The sequence below is a fragment of the Patagioenas fasciata genome, chromosome 7 (genome assembly GCF_037038585.1).
Source record: "Patagioenas fasciata isolate bPatFas1 chromosome 7, bPatFas1.hap1, whole genome shotgun sequence".
NCBI classification, from domain to species: Eukaryota; Metazoa; Chordata; class Aves; order Columbiformes; family Columbidae; genus Patagioenas; species Patagioenas fasciata.
In genome coordinates, this window is record NC_092526.1 from 10,966,363 (window position 1) to 10,982,861 (window position 16,499).

The window sequence follows — 16,499 nt, forward strand, 5'->3', positions numbered from 1 at the left end:
CTGTTTCTTGATTCCAGAAAGTTTTGCACCTGAGAAACTGGTGGGGTTTTAGACATATAAATGAATGAATCCAGGGGTGTCTCCTGGCAGTTGATGTTGAAGCCATTTTATTCAGGACCCAAAGCATAAATTTAGATATTTATTTAAGGCTTGGGAATACTGATGCAGGGTTTTGCAGCCTTTTCAGTAGGATTTGGTGGGCTGGGCTGTGCTCCGACCGCTGTGGCGGTTTTGCCAGTCGCTGTTGTCTGTAAGGAGGGAGAAGCTGGACTCTTGGGGTACGGGAGGCAACTGCAGCTGGTCGTAGGAGTAGGGGCAGGATCCATAGCGTGCCCAGCCCTGCGGAGGCACGTCTTCCCACTGCACTTGGCTTTCTGTCAGGTCCCACCTCCGCTTTCAAAATCCTTTATATCCCACGAGGATCAAAAATCAGATGAGGGGGCAGACATCAGTGCAGTGTGTTTTTTTTTTTTTTTTTGTTCAACAGTTGCAGTCCAGTAAAAATAAATGAAAGTCTCTTTGGTTATTTGTTTTAAAGGGTGCAGAGCACTGCTCTGGGTTTCGCGGTGGAAACTGCGTGCCGAAGAGCTGGATTTTCCAGTGCCTGCAAGCCACTGACAGAGGAAGCATAAGATGCAGCAGCTCCTCGGTGTGCCGGCTTCTCTGGGTGTTTTTTCCATAGGTCTCCAGCTTGTTTGGTGTGGCATCAGCACTGGCTCAGCCACCCCATCTGAGACACCCTGGTCCAATGCTTCAAGGCATCAAATGCTCTCAGTGCCTGGTTATTGGCACCAACACCGTGGGTGCTCATTTCTTTTTGGAACTGAGTTCCTGAACTGAGCAACCAAAGCATTTCTGATGTTGTTTATGTGGGAAAGTGTGTGTTGGAGACATGGAAGGTTTGTCTGGAAAAGGGTGCTTAGCCTGTGATTGGGTGGGCTTAGCAGGTAGGTGAACAGAAGTGGCTTCATAACTGCTGCTTGAATGCAGCTAGTTTTCTTCGTGAATACCATGTTTCTAAGGAAATGAAACTCAAATTAATCCTTTTAATCTCTTCAGGAGTTTCTTAGCCTCAATTGTTTAAAAATAAATCAGCTTTGGACATGCAAAGGAAAGTGAACTGGATGGGCTTCAGTCTGGTGGCTGCGCAGACCAATAACTGCTTCTTGCATTCTTAGAGCCATAATCACATTTGGGTTGAGTTCTTGAGAAATGACATTTTGACATGAAGATTTTGCCTTTTGTTCAGTGGGGTCATCTCAGTGGAATGACTCCTGCTTCCCAGAGCAAAATTTGCCTCATGCATAGTGAGCTGGACTGTGATGTGCTGGTACATGGCAAAGGATGTATGTTGCCAAAAGCTTCTTCCTATGGCCTTACTCGTGTTGCATGTGTCTTTAAAGTGCCATTAAAGAAAATATATCTTCTGCAATAGGGAGGAAGAAGAAACCTGCTCTGGAAGAATGTCCCTCAAACAAGAGTTATATTTATCGGAATGATCAGCAGGCTCTGGGCTATGACTCACATTTGCAGGCGAAAATTGCACTGGCAGCCGTGATTTGGGCCTCTGAGCCGGGCGCTGGATGCTGAATGTTTGCAGGCAGTGGAGGTGCAGGGCTGTGTCTTTGCCAGCAGAGGGGCAGGCTGGCCAGCCCAAGGGGAAGCTGTGGGAGATGGGGCTTTCTGGCTCTGGTCTCTGCCATAGTTGGCAGGATGGACCTCAGCCCGCCTGGCTGGGCATGAGCTGGCAGTGGGAGCAGCCAGTGAGCACAGGGGAGTGTGCTGCAGTGCTGTGGTGTCCAAAAATTTCCTTTAGGCTTCTCTGTTTCCTCCCACTTAAATTGCAACAAACGTCTTCAGTGTGCTGTTGTAGGAACAGATTTGCTTCTCGGGCAAACGCAAAGCCAGAAGCTTGGGGAAGCTCTGCAGGAAGAAAACATTTATCATCTAAATCTCATTTCTTTATGTGGAAAAAATCTGTTCCTGCATCTCCCTCCATGCAAAGATGGTGATAATGTCTGGTCCTTGCAGTGAAGGGCCAAGGAGGGTACAGAGGGCACTTGTGTTGTACTTGACATCTCAGTGCTCTCGTATGAACCACTAGAGCATGACTTGGAATTAACGTGTTTTTAGATACACAGAAATTGCTCACAGCAGAGCTGTGTGGGGCAGTTGTGTGTGGATTAGTGCAGGTAACCACTGCCAAAGCTCTTCTGGGCTGTGGTGCAGGGGGGATTGAGCTGTTCAGGGCGCATTTTGTGGTGTACAATGAAATGACAGGAGGCTTGGAGGCACCATCGCTTCCAGAAGATGTGTGCAGAAGGTGGGACCAGGGCAGAGTGCCTATGCATGCATATGGGTGCACTAAAGCCAGCTTTGTTGGACAGGGACCTCATTTGGTGCATCCCAGCTCAGAAACAGCCTTTATGAGCAGGCAGTAACAAAAACGCTGAGCGGGGATATTTCAGCTCTTGCTGTTGCCTTGGCTGCTCCACAGAGTTGAGGAAACAAGGTCAGATTAAATGTGTGTGGAGGAATTTGGCAGGTCTCCTTTGGCTATAAAAGCAGCTGAAGTTCTTATTCTTGGATCTGGGTAGAGAAGGTCTGGTGGACAGTCCACATACCTCCTCATGCCTTTTTAAGTAAGTGTCTTGGAAGAAGATGCTGGGAAACATTAGATGGGCCCCTGACATTTTGTTTTCTTGCCAGAGATGGGTGGACAGGAGCATGGTACACTTCTAATTAGTGCTAATGGGTCTGCTGCTGGATGGGTGTGTGGCTGGGACCATGTGCAGGGTGACGGGTGGAGTATGGGCTTGGCAGGGGCTGACCAACTGTCTCACAGGGCTTGTTTTTCCCCCAGGAGAAGATTGGCTGGCGTAAGGAGGCATCTCACCTACTGGTCTTCACGACAGATGATGTGCCCCACATAGCCTTGGATGGGAAGCTGGGGGGCTTGGTGCAGCCCCATGATGGCCAGTGCCACCTCAATGAAGCCAACGAGTACAGCGCGTCCAGCCAGCTGGTGAGGGGGGAACATGAGGACCCAGCTCTTGGAGACCACGGGTGTTGGTAGACCTCTCTGGAGACCACCCACCCTCATCTCTAGCAGCTTTTAGCAAACACAATGCCTGACCAGCATGGTTTCACCCGGTCCTGCAATTTGCAAACACAATTTGCCCTTCCCATTGGGCATCTCCTCACAGTGATTGCTCCTGTGATGCTCAAAAACGAGTTAGGAACTTAGCAAGTTCCTTCAGGGCTCACTTCAAGGGAGGCAAAACTAATTCAGCATCCTCAAGAGCATCAGATTTTGCCTGCAAAGTGTAGAGGAAATATAAAACATGTCATCTCTTTTCTATAATGTCCAGTGGACTGTCAGCTTCTCCCTGGGGAGTCGGAATCTACCCTGATGTGGCTACACTAGCAAGCACAACGGGATGCTCCTCTTATTCACAGCCTTTGAGCACAACACTAACGTAGCTCTTAGCAGTATATATGCAAACCATACTTTCTAAAACATTTAAACTCAGTTGAGGAAACTTCTGGGATTAATGTTTGCCTGCCACCTCATTATCACATCCTTCTGCAGAATGGTGCTTTGTTCAGCAGATCACAAGCACTAATTATGATTTTTGTTCCTGGATGGATGTCACCCTGTAAGGGGAGGTGGTTTTGGATGGCTGTGTTACGGCCAGAGGCTATGCTCTGTGGAGAAACCTGCTTTCCACCCACCTGTGCAATCTTAGCAAGACAATAGGTAAGGGAGTACAGCCCCCATACTGACATGGAGTTAACACTGGGGAGCTGGTATGGGGACGCTGCCTTGGTGGTGAAACGCTGGCACAGGTTGCCCGGAGAGGTGGTCAATACCCCATCCCTGGAGACATCCCAGGCCAGGCTGGACGGGACTCTGAGCAACCTGATCTGGTTCAAGATGTCCCTGCTCGTGGCAGGGGGTTGGACTAGATGAGCTCTAAAGGTCCTTTCTAACCCAAACTAATCTGATTCCATGTTTGAGTCTTGGAGGCTCTCAATCAGCCCTCCAGTCCTCCAGTCTGCAAGAAAACAAGGCTTTTCTTTTGTTTTTGAAGGACAGCACTTTAGAAGCAGCCAGGGCTTCTAAACTCAACCTGGTCTCTTGAAACTGAGCTCTGGTTCATTATTTTGTTGCTTGTGGGTAGCTAGAGCAGTATCTTCCTGACTTGTCTCTGTCTGGGAAGTCTGCAGAATTAAAGAGCTTATCATAATCTCTTTATGGTTCCAGGATGCAGAAAGAAAAGACAATGGTTGTTTCCACTTTGGGAGAAAAATCATATGTTTCTGCTTGCTGCAGTTCTAGATCTCTCTGCCTCTCATCCCTGGAGACAGCAGCCAGTGTATTACATGTGCATCTACTGATGGCAAAACAGAAAAAAGAAAGAAATCCAGTGTTTCAGGTGTTGCTGTAGCTAACAGTGTCATCAGTCATATATACTGAAGTGTGCAGCAGAAATATTTAAGGGATGACAGAATTTCTACCATTTCAGTTGGGATTATGCTGGCATATCAGGGACTTCATCCTGCAGCTGAACATGCCATGTGTCTGGAACGAATTTTGCTGTTGGAAGGAGAAAAGCAATGAAATTAATCTTTGTTTCTGTGTTACCCACCAGTCTTTCTGTCCTTTTTTTTTTTTTCCCCCCCGTAGGATTATCCTTCTCTGGCACTTCTTGGGGAGAAACTTGCTGAAAACAACATCCACCTGATTTTTGCTGTTACGAAAAGTCATTATGTCCTGTACAAGGTAAGTACTGCTGAGCTGTGCTGGGGGGAGATTTAAATGCTTTGTGAAATCATCATCCTGCTGGCACTGTGGAGCAGAGGCAGTGGCAAGTGTGCCTGTGTGCAACCGCAAGCACGTGCTGCCCACAGGGCTGGCGGGGCAGGCAGATGCAGGCAGGCGAAGCTCAGGACACCATCCCTCCTGGCATCCCTCCTTTCAGCAAAAAGCACTAAAGCTTCTTAGAGCAAACAGATATAGATGTTAGTGAGCATGTGAAGACTTAAAATAGACTCCAGCTTAATTGTGATGTTCGGATGGCTGCCAGCCGTGCAGCATGCGAGGGAACAGGAACCTGTTCAACCCATTCTGCAGTGACTTAATCCCATTACCTAATCGCACGCAGCGTTTCTGCCCAGCTGTGTTTTTCCATCACGGAGTCCAGGGCCATGACGTGCCACACACAGTTTGAACTCCATCGAAAGGAAAAGGTGACTTGAGCCTCAAGGGCTGGCTTGTGTCTGGAGCTGGCTCACAGGGTATTGCCCCTCTGCGGATGCAGGGGAGGGTTTTCAGGCAGAGTTGCATTCAGAGACCTCTGTTCCGGCTCTTGAGGCTCCAGCAAAAACAACAAGCAACCACGTTGCTACGGTGGAGATGCTGCTGCTCGCCTGTGGAGCACAGGAGGGCTGAGCTCCTTCTCCACCCCCTCTCCTGGGGATGCTGGTGGGTGGTGAGGCCAGATGGGGTGGCCGCACGTCCCTCCCCTTGGTGCCGGCTCTGCCCCGTGCACAGCAGCTGGATGTCACCGCCTCCAGCAGCAGAGCCGGATCCATTAATCCCCATCACTTGGCCACGAGCTTTGTTTAGTGTTGGATGTGCTGTGTTAGCAATGCTTTGCTTTCAAAAGCTCCATGTTAACATGAGCCATGCCATACTGTGCACAGCACCACATGACAAGGCAGGGTGGGTGGCCAGTGTCCCCAGCACAGCGTTGGTCCCTCCTTGCCCTCTGCTTTCCTCTTTACATCTCAGCTTTTTCTTTTTTTTAATTTTTTTTTTTCTAGAACTTTACTGCCTTGATTCCTGGGACAACAGTGGAGATTTTGCACAAAGACTCCAAGAATATCATTGAGCTGATCGTCAAGGCCTACAATGTAAGTGTGTTTTAATGCCGCAGCTGCTATTGTACAAAGCACCAGGAGCTTGGCCAGCTCACCCCTCCCCGGTGTGCTCCACCCGGCTTGGCCGCCTACCTCCCCGGTCCTTCATATGCTGCCGGAGATGGGGCATCCACTCTGGGGAGGGAAACAAGGCATGTGAGGTGGAGAAGGAGCATGGGGATACCCAAAGGAGCCTGAGGCACAGCACAGGTTTCACTCCATGTCTCCCATGTGTAGAATTACCCTCAAAATACAGCCCTGATCTAAAACGGTTCTCTCTCAAAGCACCCTGCTGGTAGAAAAAAATAGATTATTTCTTTGGTATCTGATGTTCAGAGGCCTCACAAAGACATCATCAGGCTCTGGCTAAGGTTGCATTATTTCATTGGTCTCCATCCAGGAGGAGTTGGTCTTCAGCACTCCATGAACGTCACCATGTCTCTTGGTCCCAAAGGAACCCTGTCTACATGGTGTTGCCTGTGCAGCCAGCCCAGCCATGCTGGGGCCCATGGAGGACAGCAAAGGACCTGCAGTTGTACCACTGACCAGACACTGTCCATTTCCATGGGGATTAATAGAGCAGATCAACCAGAAGCAGCTAAATGGCATGTTCATTGCGTAGTTAGTTGTCAACATTTCTGTTGACTTCTCCCTGAATTCTTATGGATTGACTCTTTGTGCTACTGGAGTGATATTGCTGTGCAGGTGCTGGTCATGGAGATCTGGCCCCATGGTGCATCAGCCTTCAGTTAGGGTTCTTCATGCATTGGACTTGAGAACACAGTTTTTCCCCAGTGGCAAGCTCTTCTACTTAGTACTGTGCTCATTAGGGTAAGAGAGTGAGGAAGGACTCTTTTGGAGCAGTTTACACATCCAGCAGTCATGTAGGATTGTGTTATGCTTTGTGTGACCTGTAATCCTCATCTTTCCTTCCCCCAAAGTTCCAGTCAGTTAAAACAGTCTTTGGTTATGGTCTTCAGAATAGTGCTGCCCAGCTCTTCCCAATAGTGCTTCACTCTCTGAGGAAAGGCAATGAGCACCTAATGCTGCTAATGAGGCCCTGGAGATACTGCAAAACAAAAGCTCAGTCATCCCAGTTTTTCTGCTTGAGGAAGGAGAGTCTTGTGGCTAAGGTGCTTGGCTTGGGAGAAAGAAATGAAAGTTGACTTTACATTGACTTTGCATGTGGTCACAGCACCATCACATGAAAACCTCTCTTTGCCTCAGTTTCCCAGCTGTAACATGTCCATGTCTCCATTTCCCCACCCCTTGAGCCTTTGCAGACAGGTGTAAGCTGATGAAAGCCACTGGGGATGTGATGCCCCCATCCCTACTCCCTCCTTCTCTTTGTGAGCTTTCCAGTGCAGCTGGCTAGAAACCACCAGGATGCTGAGATGGAGCAGTGTGGGGTGAACTGGTGGGTACAGACTGGGAACGCCTGCGTGTTGCCTGGAGCTACCTGTGCCACAGGTAGCCTGGGGCCATAGGAAACCTGGCCCCTGCCCAGCCCGTCTCCTCTCGGTAGTGTTGTTTTTTCCTGAAATGAAGAATGAAACTCTCACCGAAGGAGAAAGCAAAAATTTCTGGTTCTCAAGGGGGAATGAGCCTTCTTTTATTCTTCATGGAAAGGAAACTCCAAGCCTGGAGGAACCCTTCATCTGCAGCAGGGACTGTCTTCTCCTGCAGGGTGGCAGTGGCTGGTGCTCTGGGCCTGGGGTCAGCCTTTTACATGCTTTGGCCATCTGTGATCCTTTCTCATCTGCTTCCCTTCACCAATGAATGCATCAGGCTTGCTCAGGGCTTACGTTATCCCCAAGATTACTTTCCTCCATCCCTTCATCTTCCATCTCCCTTTTTCTTCTGCCCAGCATGCTGTCACCCTTCCCTCATCCTGGAGTGGTGTGAAGCCAAAGAGAATGGGAATGGCTTTTTTCCTCTGTTCTCACTAAGAAAAAACCCTTCCCCTAGATTCTGACAGGCCTGTGAGATGAAGAAGCTCCTGGGGGGCTGTGCCCAGGCTGGCACAGCACTGGGAGTCTCTGCCTGGACATGTAGGTTGGATTTGGACCAAAGGCAGCAAGCAGGACCCTCGTTTAAAAACTGCTTTCTTAAACCCAGTTCAGGCAGGTCTCAGATGTGTTTCTCATTACACCACTGATGGGTTTCCCATGGCGAGTGGCCTTCACGTCGGCCATCCCTGGAGCCGTTGCCAGTTCAGGATTTCCTTGTTTTTGCACTGAAAGTATCAGCCTTTGAATTTCCCAGCTTTATTTCAGGCAGAGATGTTGCTCCACCTCTGGGACAGGTCCTTCCTCTCTCCTGTGCTCTCTGCTCATCCCTGAAGGCACAGCAAGCTTGGGGGCCACCAAACAGCACAGCAGCAAAACCTGCTGTAGCCCTCAGTGGTGGCTGAGGTGCTGTGAGAAGGTATTGCTGTGTAACAATTTGAAGTGGCTAATAATAATAGCATTACAATTAAGCTAATAGCATTACTATCTAGGGCTAATAAGAAACGTTAGCGTCTGTATAAGAACATTGTAGGGGCCCATGCAAGGTCATAGTGAGGGCTGGCCTGGTGTTCTGTCTTCTGCTGTGCCCTAAATTAGATGTTGTGGGCAGCAAGATGAGAAGGAGTTATCAGTGCTACAGCTAATTCCTACAGGATAATTTTGGGCAAAGCAGTATATTCAGCTTTACCAACACATGCGGCATTCAGGCCGCAGGTGATGGATGCTCCGTATGGTCCAAATTGCCGTCCCATGAACAGCTCTCCTGTTATTGCAGGGAGACTGGAAATTATCCCGTTTTTTCCTTGAGGGCTGTTTAGATTCGTCCAGCCAAAATTCATTTATTTCCTGCCCATTTCCAAAAGCATTAGCTATTTGCTGGTGTGTGAACCCAGGTTTTGTTATCACATGGACGGACGAAAGATCTGAATTAGGACTTTTCCTTAATCTGGCCACTTCAGTGAGGGCTGGGGACAAGGGGGAGAGGGATGGAGCTGCAAGCTGGCTTTGGAAAATAAATGTGTTTGTACAAAAAGCTCGATTTTGGAAACCTTTGTCTTTTTAGGATACCATTTGTAAAAAATCAGTTCCAGCCATTGCAAGAATGAAACAAAACAACCTCATTTTGAATTAATACTTATAAACTTCATTTTGTTTTGATTTAAGAAGTCTGTGTGTGCAGCAGGGTGGAGAGATGAGAAGCAGAAGGAAGAGGGTAGGAGTATACCAAAACCTCGCTGATAGAAAATGTTTTTCACTTTGAAAAGTTTTGTAAAGAGATGTTTTTTCCATGGTGGTGTTTCCAGACGATGCATCCAAAATTGTACTTTTGTTTGGCATTTTCTCTGAAGAGGGAAAATACATTTTTCTGAGAGTTGGGTGAAATCAATAAAGCAGGACAGAGGCAGAGCAGTTTTACACCTTCTCTGTGCAGCGTGATGGACACAACAGGACAACTGCTGGTGGAGCATCAGGCTTTGTGCCTCGCTGAGGGCTGGTTCGTGGTGAGGTGGAGGTATAATTGTGCACACAAAGCTCTGAGCTTTGTCTCAGAGATGCTTCATTCGTGGTTGAGAACCTTTTCTTCTTTCTTTTTGCTGGGCATTCATATCTTTCAATGCTGTCTACAGTGGTCATCCTGACTATCCTAGGGGGAACAAGGCATCCACAGGGGTTTTAGGCAGCTTCTCTTGAGTCTAAGCTGTATTCATCAGAAGTCTCCTGAGCTGGTTAAGTTAAACCCACATGTCAATGTGTGTCCATGAGTGATTTGTTTTCATATAGGTGCAGAGACGGCCTAGCTGCCCTCTGAAAACATGAGGAGAAGAGACAAACACAGAAGAAATCCACTCACCTTTGGGAAGCTGATCGTTTGCTTTCTCGTTTTGTTTCTAGAGCATTCGGTCCAAGGTGGAGCTCACAGTCTGGGACAGTCCTGAGGACATTGGCTTGACCTTCACAGCCACATGCCAGGATGGATTGTCCTATCCCGGGCTGAGGAAGTGTGGGGATCTCAAAATAGGAGATACGGTGAGTCTGCTTTTTGGTCCATCCCCTGGAGATGCTGTTTCTCCCCATGTGCAACTACTTGCCTCTCTTGATGGGTGGTCCTGGGTGACAAAATACATTTTTGCTCATCTTCCTCATGCTGTGCCATGTTAATATGGAAACCCACAGAGAGCAGCTCTGCTAAAAGTGACTTTGCATGGTATAGATCATCCCGAGGTCGGCTGTGAGTCCAGAAAGTGGGAATACAGGAGTCTTGTCTACAGCTCCCTGAGCCAAAACATCTTTATCAGGAAGCAGAATGCAATAGTCAAGAATGGGCTTTTTTTTTCCTGTAATCCCAGATATTCACATCACGCTCTTGCCTGTGAATTTTTTATTGCCTTTGTCTGCTGGTCTTTTCCTGGTCTGTTAAATATTCAAGGTTTTCTTGTTATTGTTTGAGAATCCTGGCTTGTATTAGCATTCTGGCATGTATCAGCACTAGTGTGGCCAGCAGGACCAGGGCAGTGATCATTCCCCTGTACTTGGTGCTGGTGAGGTCCCACCCTGAATCTGGATTCAGTTTTAGGGCCCAAGAAAGACATTGAGGTGCTGGAGAGAGTTCAGAGAAGGGCAATGAAGCTGGTGAAGGGTCTGGAGCACAAGTCTGATGAGGAACAGCTGAGGGAACTGGGGCTGTTTAGCCTGGAGAAAAAGAGGCTGAGAGGAGACCTTATTTCTGTCTGTAACTACCTGAAAGGAGGTTGTAACATGGAGGGTGTTGGTCTCTTCTCACAAATTACAAGTGATAGGATGAGAGGTAATGGCCTCCAGTTGCATGAGGGAAGGTTTAGATTGGATATTAGGAAAAAATTCTTCATGGAAAGGATTATCAAGCATTGGAACTGTCTGGCCAGGGAAGTGGTTGGGTCACCATCCCTGGAGCAATTTAAAAGATGTCCAAATGCAGTGGTTAGCAACATGGTTTAGCGGTAGACATAGCAGTGTTAGGTTTATGGTTGGACTCAATGATCTTAAGGGTCTTTTCCAACCAGAATGATTCTATTACTCTAATCTAAACCTGTCTTTCCCGGAGTGAGGAGGTCATGGTTAACTTTGGAAGTACTGCAAAAATAGTCAAGGTGCTCAGAAAGGCAGCAACCCTCCTCTCGTCTGTTCAGTTCCTAGGGTTACTGGATGGCAGCGCAGACTGAAAATATGGTTTGCGCCTGCTGTTAACAGCATACACGGCATAATCCATCCAGTGCTTTTTTAAATAAAGAGGAGAGACGCTAAACTTTGCTTGTTAAAATCTAGTATTGATACAGAGAAATGGGTTGCAGGAGGGCTCAGACTAGCAGGGAGTCCCCCTGCCACCCTTCTCTAGGTTTTTACTGTCTGCAAGGACGTGGGTGCAGATTCATTAGCAGCCTGATTGCCTTATTTGAGAAGACTAGCTCTGCAAACATACCAGAGCTCTAAGCACCGAGGCATATAAAAATAGTTTGAAAAAGTCAACAGTAGGTGGATTTTTACCCCACCAAATAAGGATCATGAGAAGTGTTACAAAACAAGGTGACTCTGGCATTTGTAGCTGACTTTACTGGATCTCTGATGGGTGGGTAAAAGCAATCCCTGGAGTGCTGCCACGCTGGGCACGTGCCCTCCTTGTTCCCACAGCAAAGCCTGAGCCCCCAACGCAGCAGAGTTAATCTGGTGGTTGATCCTGGGCTGCTGGCTTTTGCACGAGCAGGTTGGTCACTCCAGCCACTGCAGCTCGTGCTGTAAAAGGGTTTGGCAGTGGGTATGTACATGCCCGTATCTGCAGAGGCTGATGGTGTGAGTGGGAACGACTGGTTCTCCCCATCAGGATGAAGTGTACCCAGGTGTATCTTCTGCCCAGACAGCAGAAGATTTGGAGTACAGCAGGAGCTGGCACTGGTGCCTCTCCTATTTTAGGTGCACCCCAGTATCAAGGTCTGCACAGGCAGACATTTCACAGGATCATGTCCTGTCCCTCCGTCCCCTTATGTTCAGCTGTTTTTTGCCCTATTGTTTCCACATGGATCAAGATTTGACTCCTGTAAGAAACTTTCCCCAAAGAGTATAGTGCAGGCTCCAGACTCTGATCCGCTGGGGTTCAGTCCTGGGGGTGTGGGTATCAGTGGGTGAAAGGGAGCAGGATTACCTTGATCCCCTTAACTTGCTTTCTGATCTCCTTCTTCTCTGTGTAATTTGAGCTTGTTGCTTAATTGCTTCAGGCCTTGGGAATAGGAGGGGGTCACGAGAGGCTTCAGGGGGTGCAGCTTTCCTGGTTGGGGGTGGCTGCTGTGCTGTCATCTGCATGTCGCCCCTTGGCATGTGGGGCAGTGCAGGCAGCGAGAGCTCGAGGTGACCCCAAATGTCTCCAGGGGCTAATCATTCCCCCCTGATGCACAGGAAAGGGGATTGTTTCTTCAGAAGAAGGTTAATCTTCTTTGCTAACCAGCAGCTCCAGGCAGTGCCGGCTGGCCCAAGAGCCCAGTGAACAGCAGGATTAAATCAGGGGCCAAGCAAGTGCCTTTAGGACAGTCTTGGTTTCCCCAGGAGAAAATCCATGACACTGGATTATAGCAACAGAAAGTGAGGGAGGGGTGTGAAGTATAACCCTTCTGAAGCCAGTCTTAATAGAAGCATCCACCTAAAATGGCCTGTTATTAGCATACTGAAAGCTTGGGACTCTGTGACTTATACACATCTCTATGTTCAGGCCAGGATTCCATAAAACCTTATAGAGCTGCACTCTTGTAGGCACCTTGGGCCCTTGTGCTGCATTGATTAGATCATTGCTAGTGCTTGGTTTCAACAAAGTTCATTATTTTTGATAGCATGAAAGCCAGGCTATTTGCTAAAGTTTTTCCCTGTTTATTTCATGGGGATAGACAGAAACCAGCAGTCCCTCATGGGCAAAATTACTGTCGATGACTGCCAATTGAGAGTTTTGAAATGTTAAAGCTGCTGAATCCCTTTGTGCATTGAGCTGCAGATGCCCTTTCTACAAATGCAATTTTTTTGTTTTGCACACCTGGGAGTGAAGCTTTACGTGCTGAATGTGGCCCCACTCCAGGGAGTTCCTCCATGGAACTCAATATGTGAGGCTGCATCCCAAATCCTGTATTCAGTTTTGGGCCCCTCACTACAAGAAAGATATTGATGTGCTGGAGAGAGTTCAAAGAAGGACAGCGAAGTTCGTGAAGGGTCTGGAGCACAAGTCTGATGAGGAGTGGTTGAGGGAACTGGGACTGTTCAGCCTGGAGAAAAAGAGGGTGAGGGGAGACCTTATCACTGTCTACAACTACCTGAAAGGAGGTTGTAGCATGGAGGGTGTTGGTCTCTTCTCTCAAGTAACAACAGATAGGGACAAGAGGAAATGGCCTCAAGTTGCACAAGGGGAGGTTTAGATTGGATATTAGGAAACATTTTTTCATGGAAAGGGTTGTTTGGCATTGGAACAGGCTGCCCAGGGCAGTGGTGGAGTCACCATCGCTGGAGCTGTTTAAAAGATGTGTAGATGAGGTTCTTAGGGACGTGGTTTATTGCCAGAGTTAGGTTATGGTTGGACTTGATGATATTGAGTGTGTCTTCCAACCAAAATAATTTTATGACTTTTCCTCACGACATTTCCCCTTCCATCCTGCCTTCCTTCCCAGAACACCCTTACTGGTCATTTTGGGGCCATGCATGTTAACTTACATCTCAACCTGCCCCCCCCATCAGGTGTCCTTCGAGGTGGCCGTGGAGGCCCGGAGCTGCCCCGCCGAGGACACCTCCCACATCTTCACCATCAAGCCTGCTGGGTTTCGGGACACGCTGGAGGTGGCGGTGACCTACAACTGTCTCTGCGGCTGCACCGGCCGTGCCGCCCCAGCCAGCGGCAAGTGCAGCGGCAACGGGACCTACGCCTGCGGGCTGTGCGAGTGCGACGCTGGCTACCTGGGGGCCAGGTGTGAGTGTGAGGAGGGGGCCAGCGGGGACATGCACCACGCCATGTGCCGGGAGGCGGAGGGCAAACCCCTCTGCAGCGGGAGAGGGGAGTGCAGCTGCAACCAGTGCCTCTGCCACGAGAGCGAGTTCGGGAACATCTACGGGCCCTTCTGCGAGTGCGACGACTTCTCCTGCGCCAGATACAAGGGAGTCCTCTGCTCAGGTAGGAGCATTTCCTCCGTTGAACTCTCTGTTTTGTGGGGATGGGGAAACCGCCCCAAAATGGGGAAGGCTGCTGGGCTGGTGCACACAGGGTGTGTGAGGGGCTGTGTCTGCCCCGCCTCCCAAAACCTGCCCTGTTTCTGGGGGGAATCCACGCTCCCTTTCTTTTTCTAATGGAAGTTTTAAGTGTGTACATACTAATGAGCAGAAAGTGTGTTATCTCCATCAGAGTGGAGTTTCCAGTGTCAGAGTGACAAGCTCTCTCCTGGCAGGCTTGTCATCTGCCAGCGTCCAACGGAGATGAGCAGAGTCTTGGCTTTGGTGTTTTTATTTTGATATTAACAATGCATGTTGCTTGCACATGGAAGTATATCCTTAGGAAGGAGTAAACCAGCACACGCTTGAATCATAGAATCATAGAACAGTTTGGGTTGGAAGGGACCTTCAAAGCTCATCCAGTCCAACCCCCTGCAATGAGCAGGGACATCTTCACCCAGCTCAGGTTGCTCAGAGCCCTGTCCAGCCTGGCCTTGAAAGTCTCCAGGGACAGGGCATCAACCACCTCTCTGGGCAACCTGGGCCAGTACTTTATCACCCTCATTGTAAAAACGGGTGGTAAAATACACTGAATCCACAGAAGTTTTTTGTGTTGTCTCACTTTGGATTTCTCCTGCATGTGCCATCCTTCCCTGTGGAGGCAGAAACAATCTTTTTTTAAAGGCGAAGCATTTGAAGTAATCCCCTGGTGCAGCACAGGTGAAAAGAAAGGTTGTGTTTCAGACTGTTACTTATTAGAGAAAGCCTGTGTTAAAGATGACTAAAGGTATTTTATGTATAGACTTTTCTGCCCACTGGGAAAACAAGTCATTCACTGGGAAAGATGTAGCGAGTCAGCCTTGCTTAAGCAAAGGTGGAGGACTTATTTAGCTGTGTTAACTAAAATCACTTCAATTCCTTGTCAGTCCAAGGTCACATAATTTACCTTGCAGATAATTGCCTGGATTAGCTTTTGGACATAATTGCCTCAGTTGGAACTGGGCAGAAGGTTATTTTAAAAAATGCTTTCAAGCAAGTAAAATATTTCCTTAACTGAAAATCTTGGACAAAACTTCCAAAACAGTGTAAGTTTGGAAAACTAGCTGTTTTTTATGCTGTTGCTGAGGAAGTGGTGTTCTTTTCCCCACTGCCTATCTTGCTCTGCATGTTTCTGAGCTGGGCAGTAACTGATGGGGCACATTTTGGTTGCACATTTCTGGCTGTTTGAGACAGGTGGTCACGTTGTTAGGCAGGTAGAAGACGTTTGTACTCATTTTCCTGTAACCAGGCTAGTGAAGTTTCGGCACTGCTGAAGATGGGGCAGGTGATACTTTGGCTTTTGGCATTGCCCTGGGGATGCCCACTGCAGAGCAGTGAGAATGGCCAGTACCACCCCCCATAGGGAAACAAGCTGTGTGCCTTCTGTTGCACCTGCTTTCTTCTGTCCCTGTGGAGGGCTTCTGGTGCTGGGAAGAGCAGCATAGCTGGTCTGGGATTTGCTGGAATTTTTTAAGTGACTTTAAAGTTCTTTTTATAGCTATGAAAGAAAACAAAGGATAGGCTGAGGCCAAGTGGCCGCCTCTTTGCTCTAGGGGTGGGATGGAGTTTGGCATGGCCGCGTGGGGTGTTTCTCCCCATGCCTCCTGGTATTTCCACTGCTGTTGTTTTGCTGGCTTTTTTTTTTCCTCTTTTTTTTTTAATTCCAGCAGTTACAATGCTAAATCTGAGCTGCAGCAAGTGCTGTGTCAATTATGTAATGTTTTGAAGTGGTTTTGTTAGCCCAAGAGGCTTGGGGCTTCACCAGCCCACCAAAAGTGTCTGAGTTTGCAGAAGGCTGTGCTCAAAGCTTCCCGTAATGCAGGGGTGTCAAACTCATTTTCACCAGGGGCCACATCAGCTTCTCAGTTGCCTTCAAAGAGCCAGATGTAATTTTAGGACTGTATAAATGTAACTACTCCTACCTGTACACAGTCCTAAAAATACTTTCGGCTCTTTGAAGGCAACCAAGAGGCAGATGTGGACCCCCAGTGAAAATGGGTTTGACAGTCCTGCCTACTGAATAGCCCTCTGCCACACAAGTGTCTCTGGTGGCTGCCAGCAAACACATGCTCTCTCCTCACTATAAATGCAGCCTTCTTGAAAAAGACCATACGTTTAGCTTGGCACTGAACATCTCAATCCACCAGCATGTGTATACTTAGCAGCCAGAGGAGTTTGGGTCACAGCTTGGGTGCAGGAGGTCCTGTTGGATGATCATGCAGGGTCTGGTCACTGCTTTTGTTTCTACAATGGGGAGAAATGGCACCCTGACTCCCCCATCTGCTCTTGGGCACAACATATGTCCCTGAAAGACCCCAA

At 48.4% G+C, this 16,499-nt stretch overlaps 1 protein-coding gene across 1 annotated transcript in view; it reads left to right on the forward strand.

Moving 5' to 3' along the window:
• Positions 1-16,499, forward strand: part of ITGB5 (integrin subunit beta 5) — a 61,127-nt gene that overhangs the window by 22,794 nt on the left and 21,834 nt on the right. Inside the window, exons 6-10 of the mRNA XM_065841162.2 lie at positions 2,864-3,025; positions 4,691-4,786; positions 5,830-5,919; positions 9,828-9,962; positions 13,677-14,106. Coding sequence (XP_065697234.1) covers positions 2,864-3,025; positions 4,691-4,786; positions 5,830-5,919; positions 9,828-9,962; positions 13,677-14,106 — 913 coding nt within the window. The remainder of the gene's footprint in view (positions 1-2,863; positions 3,026-4,690; positions 4,787-5,829; positions 5,920-9,827; positions 9,963-13,676; positions 14,107-16,499) is intronic.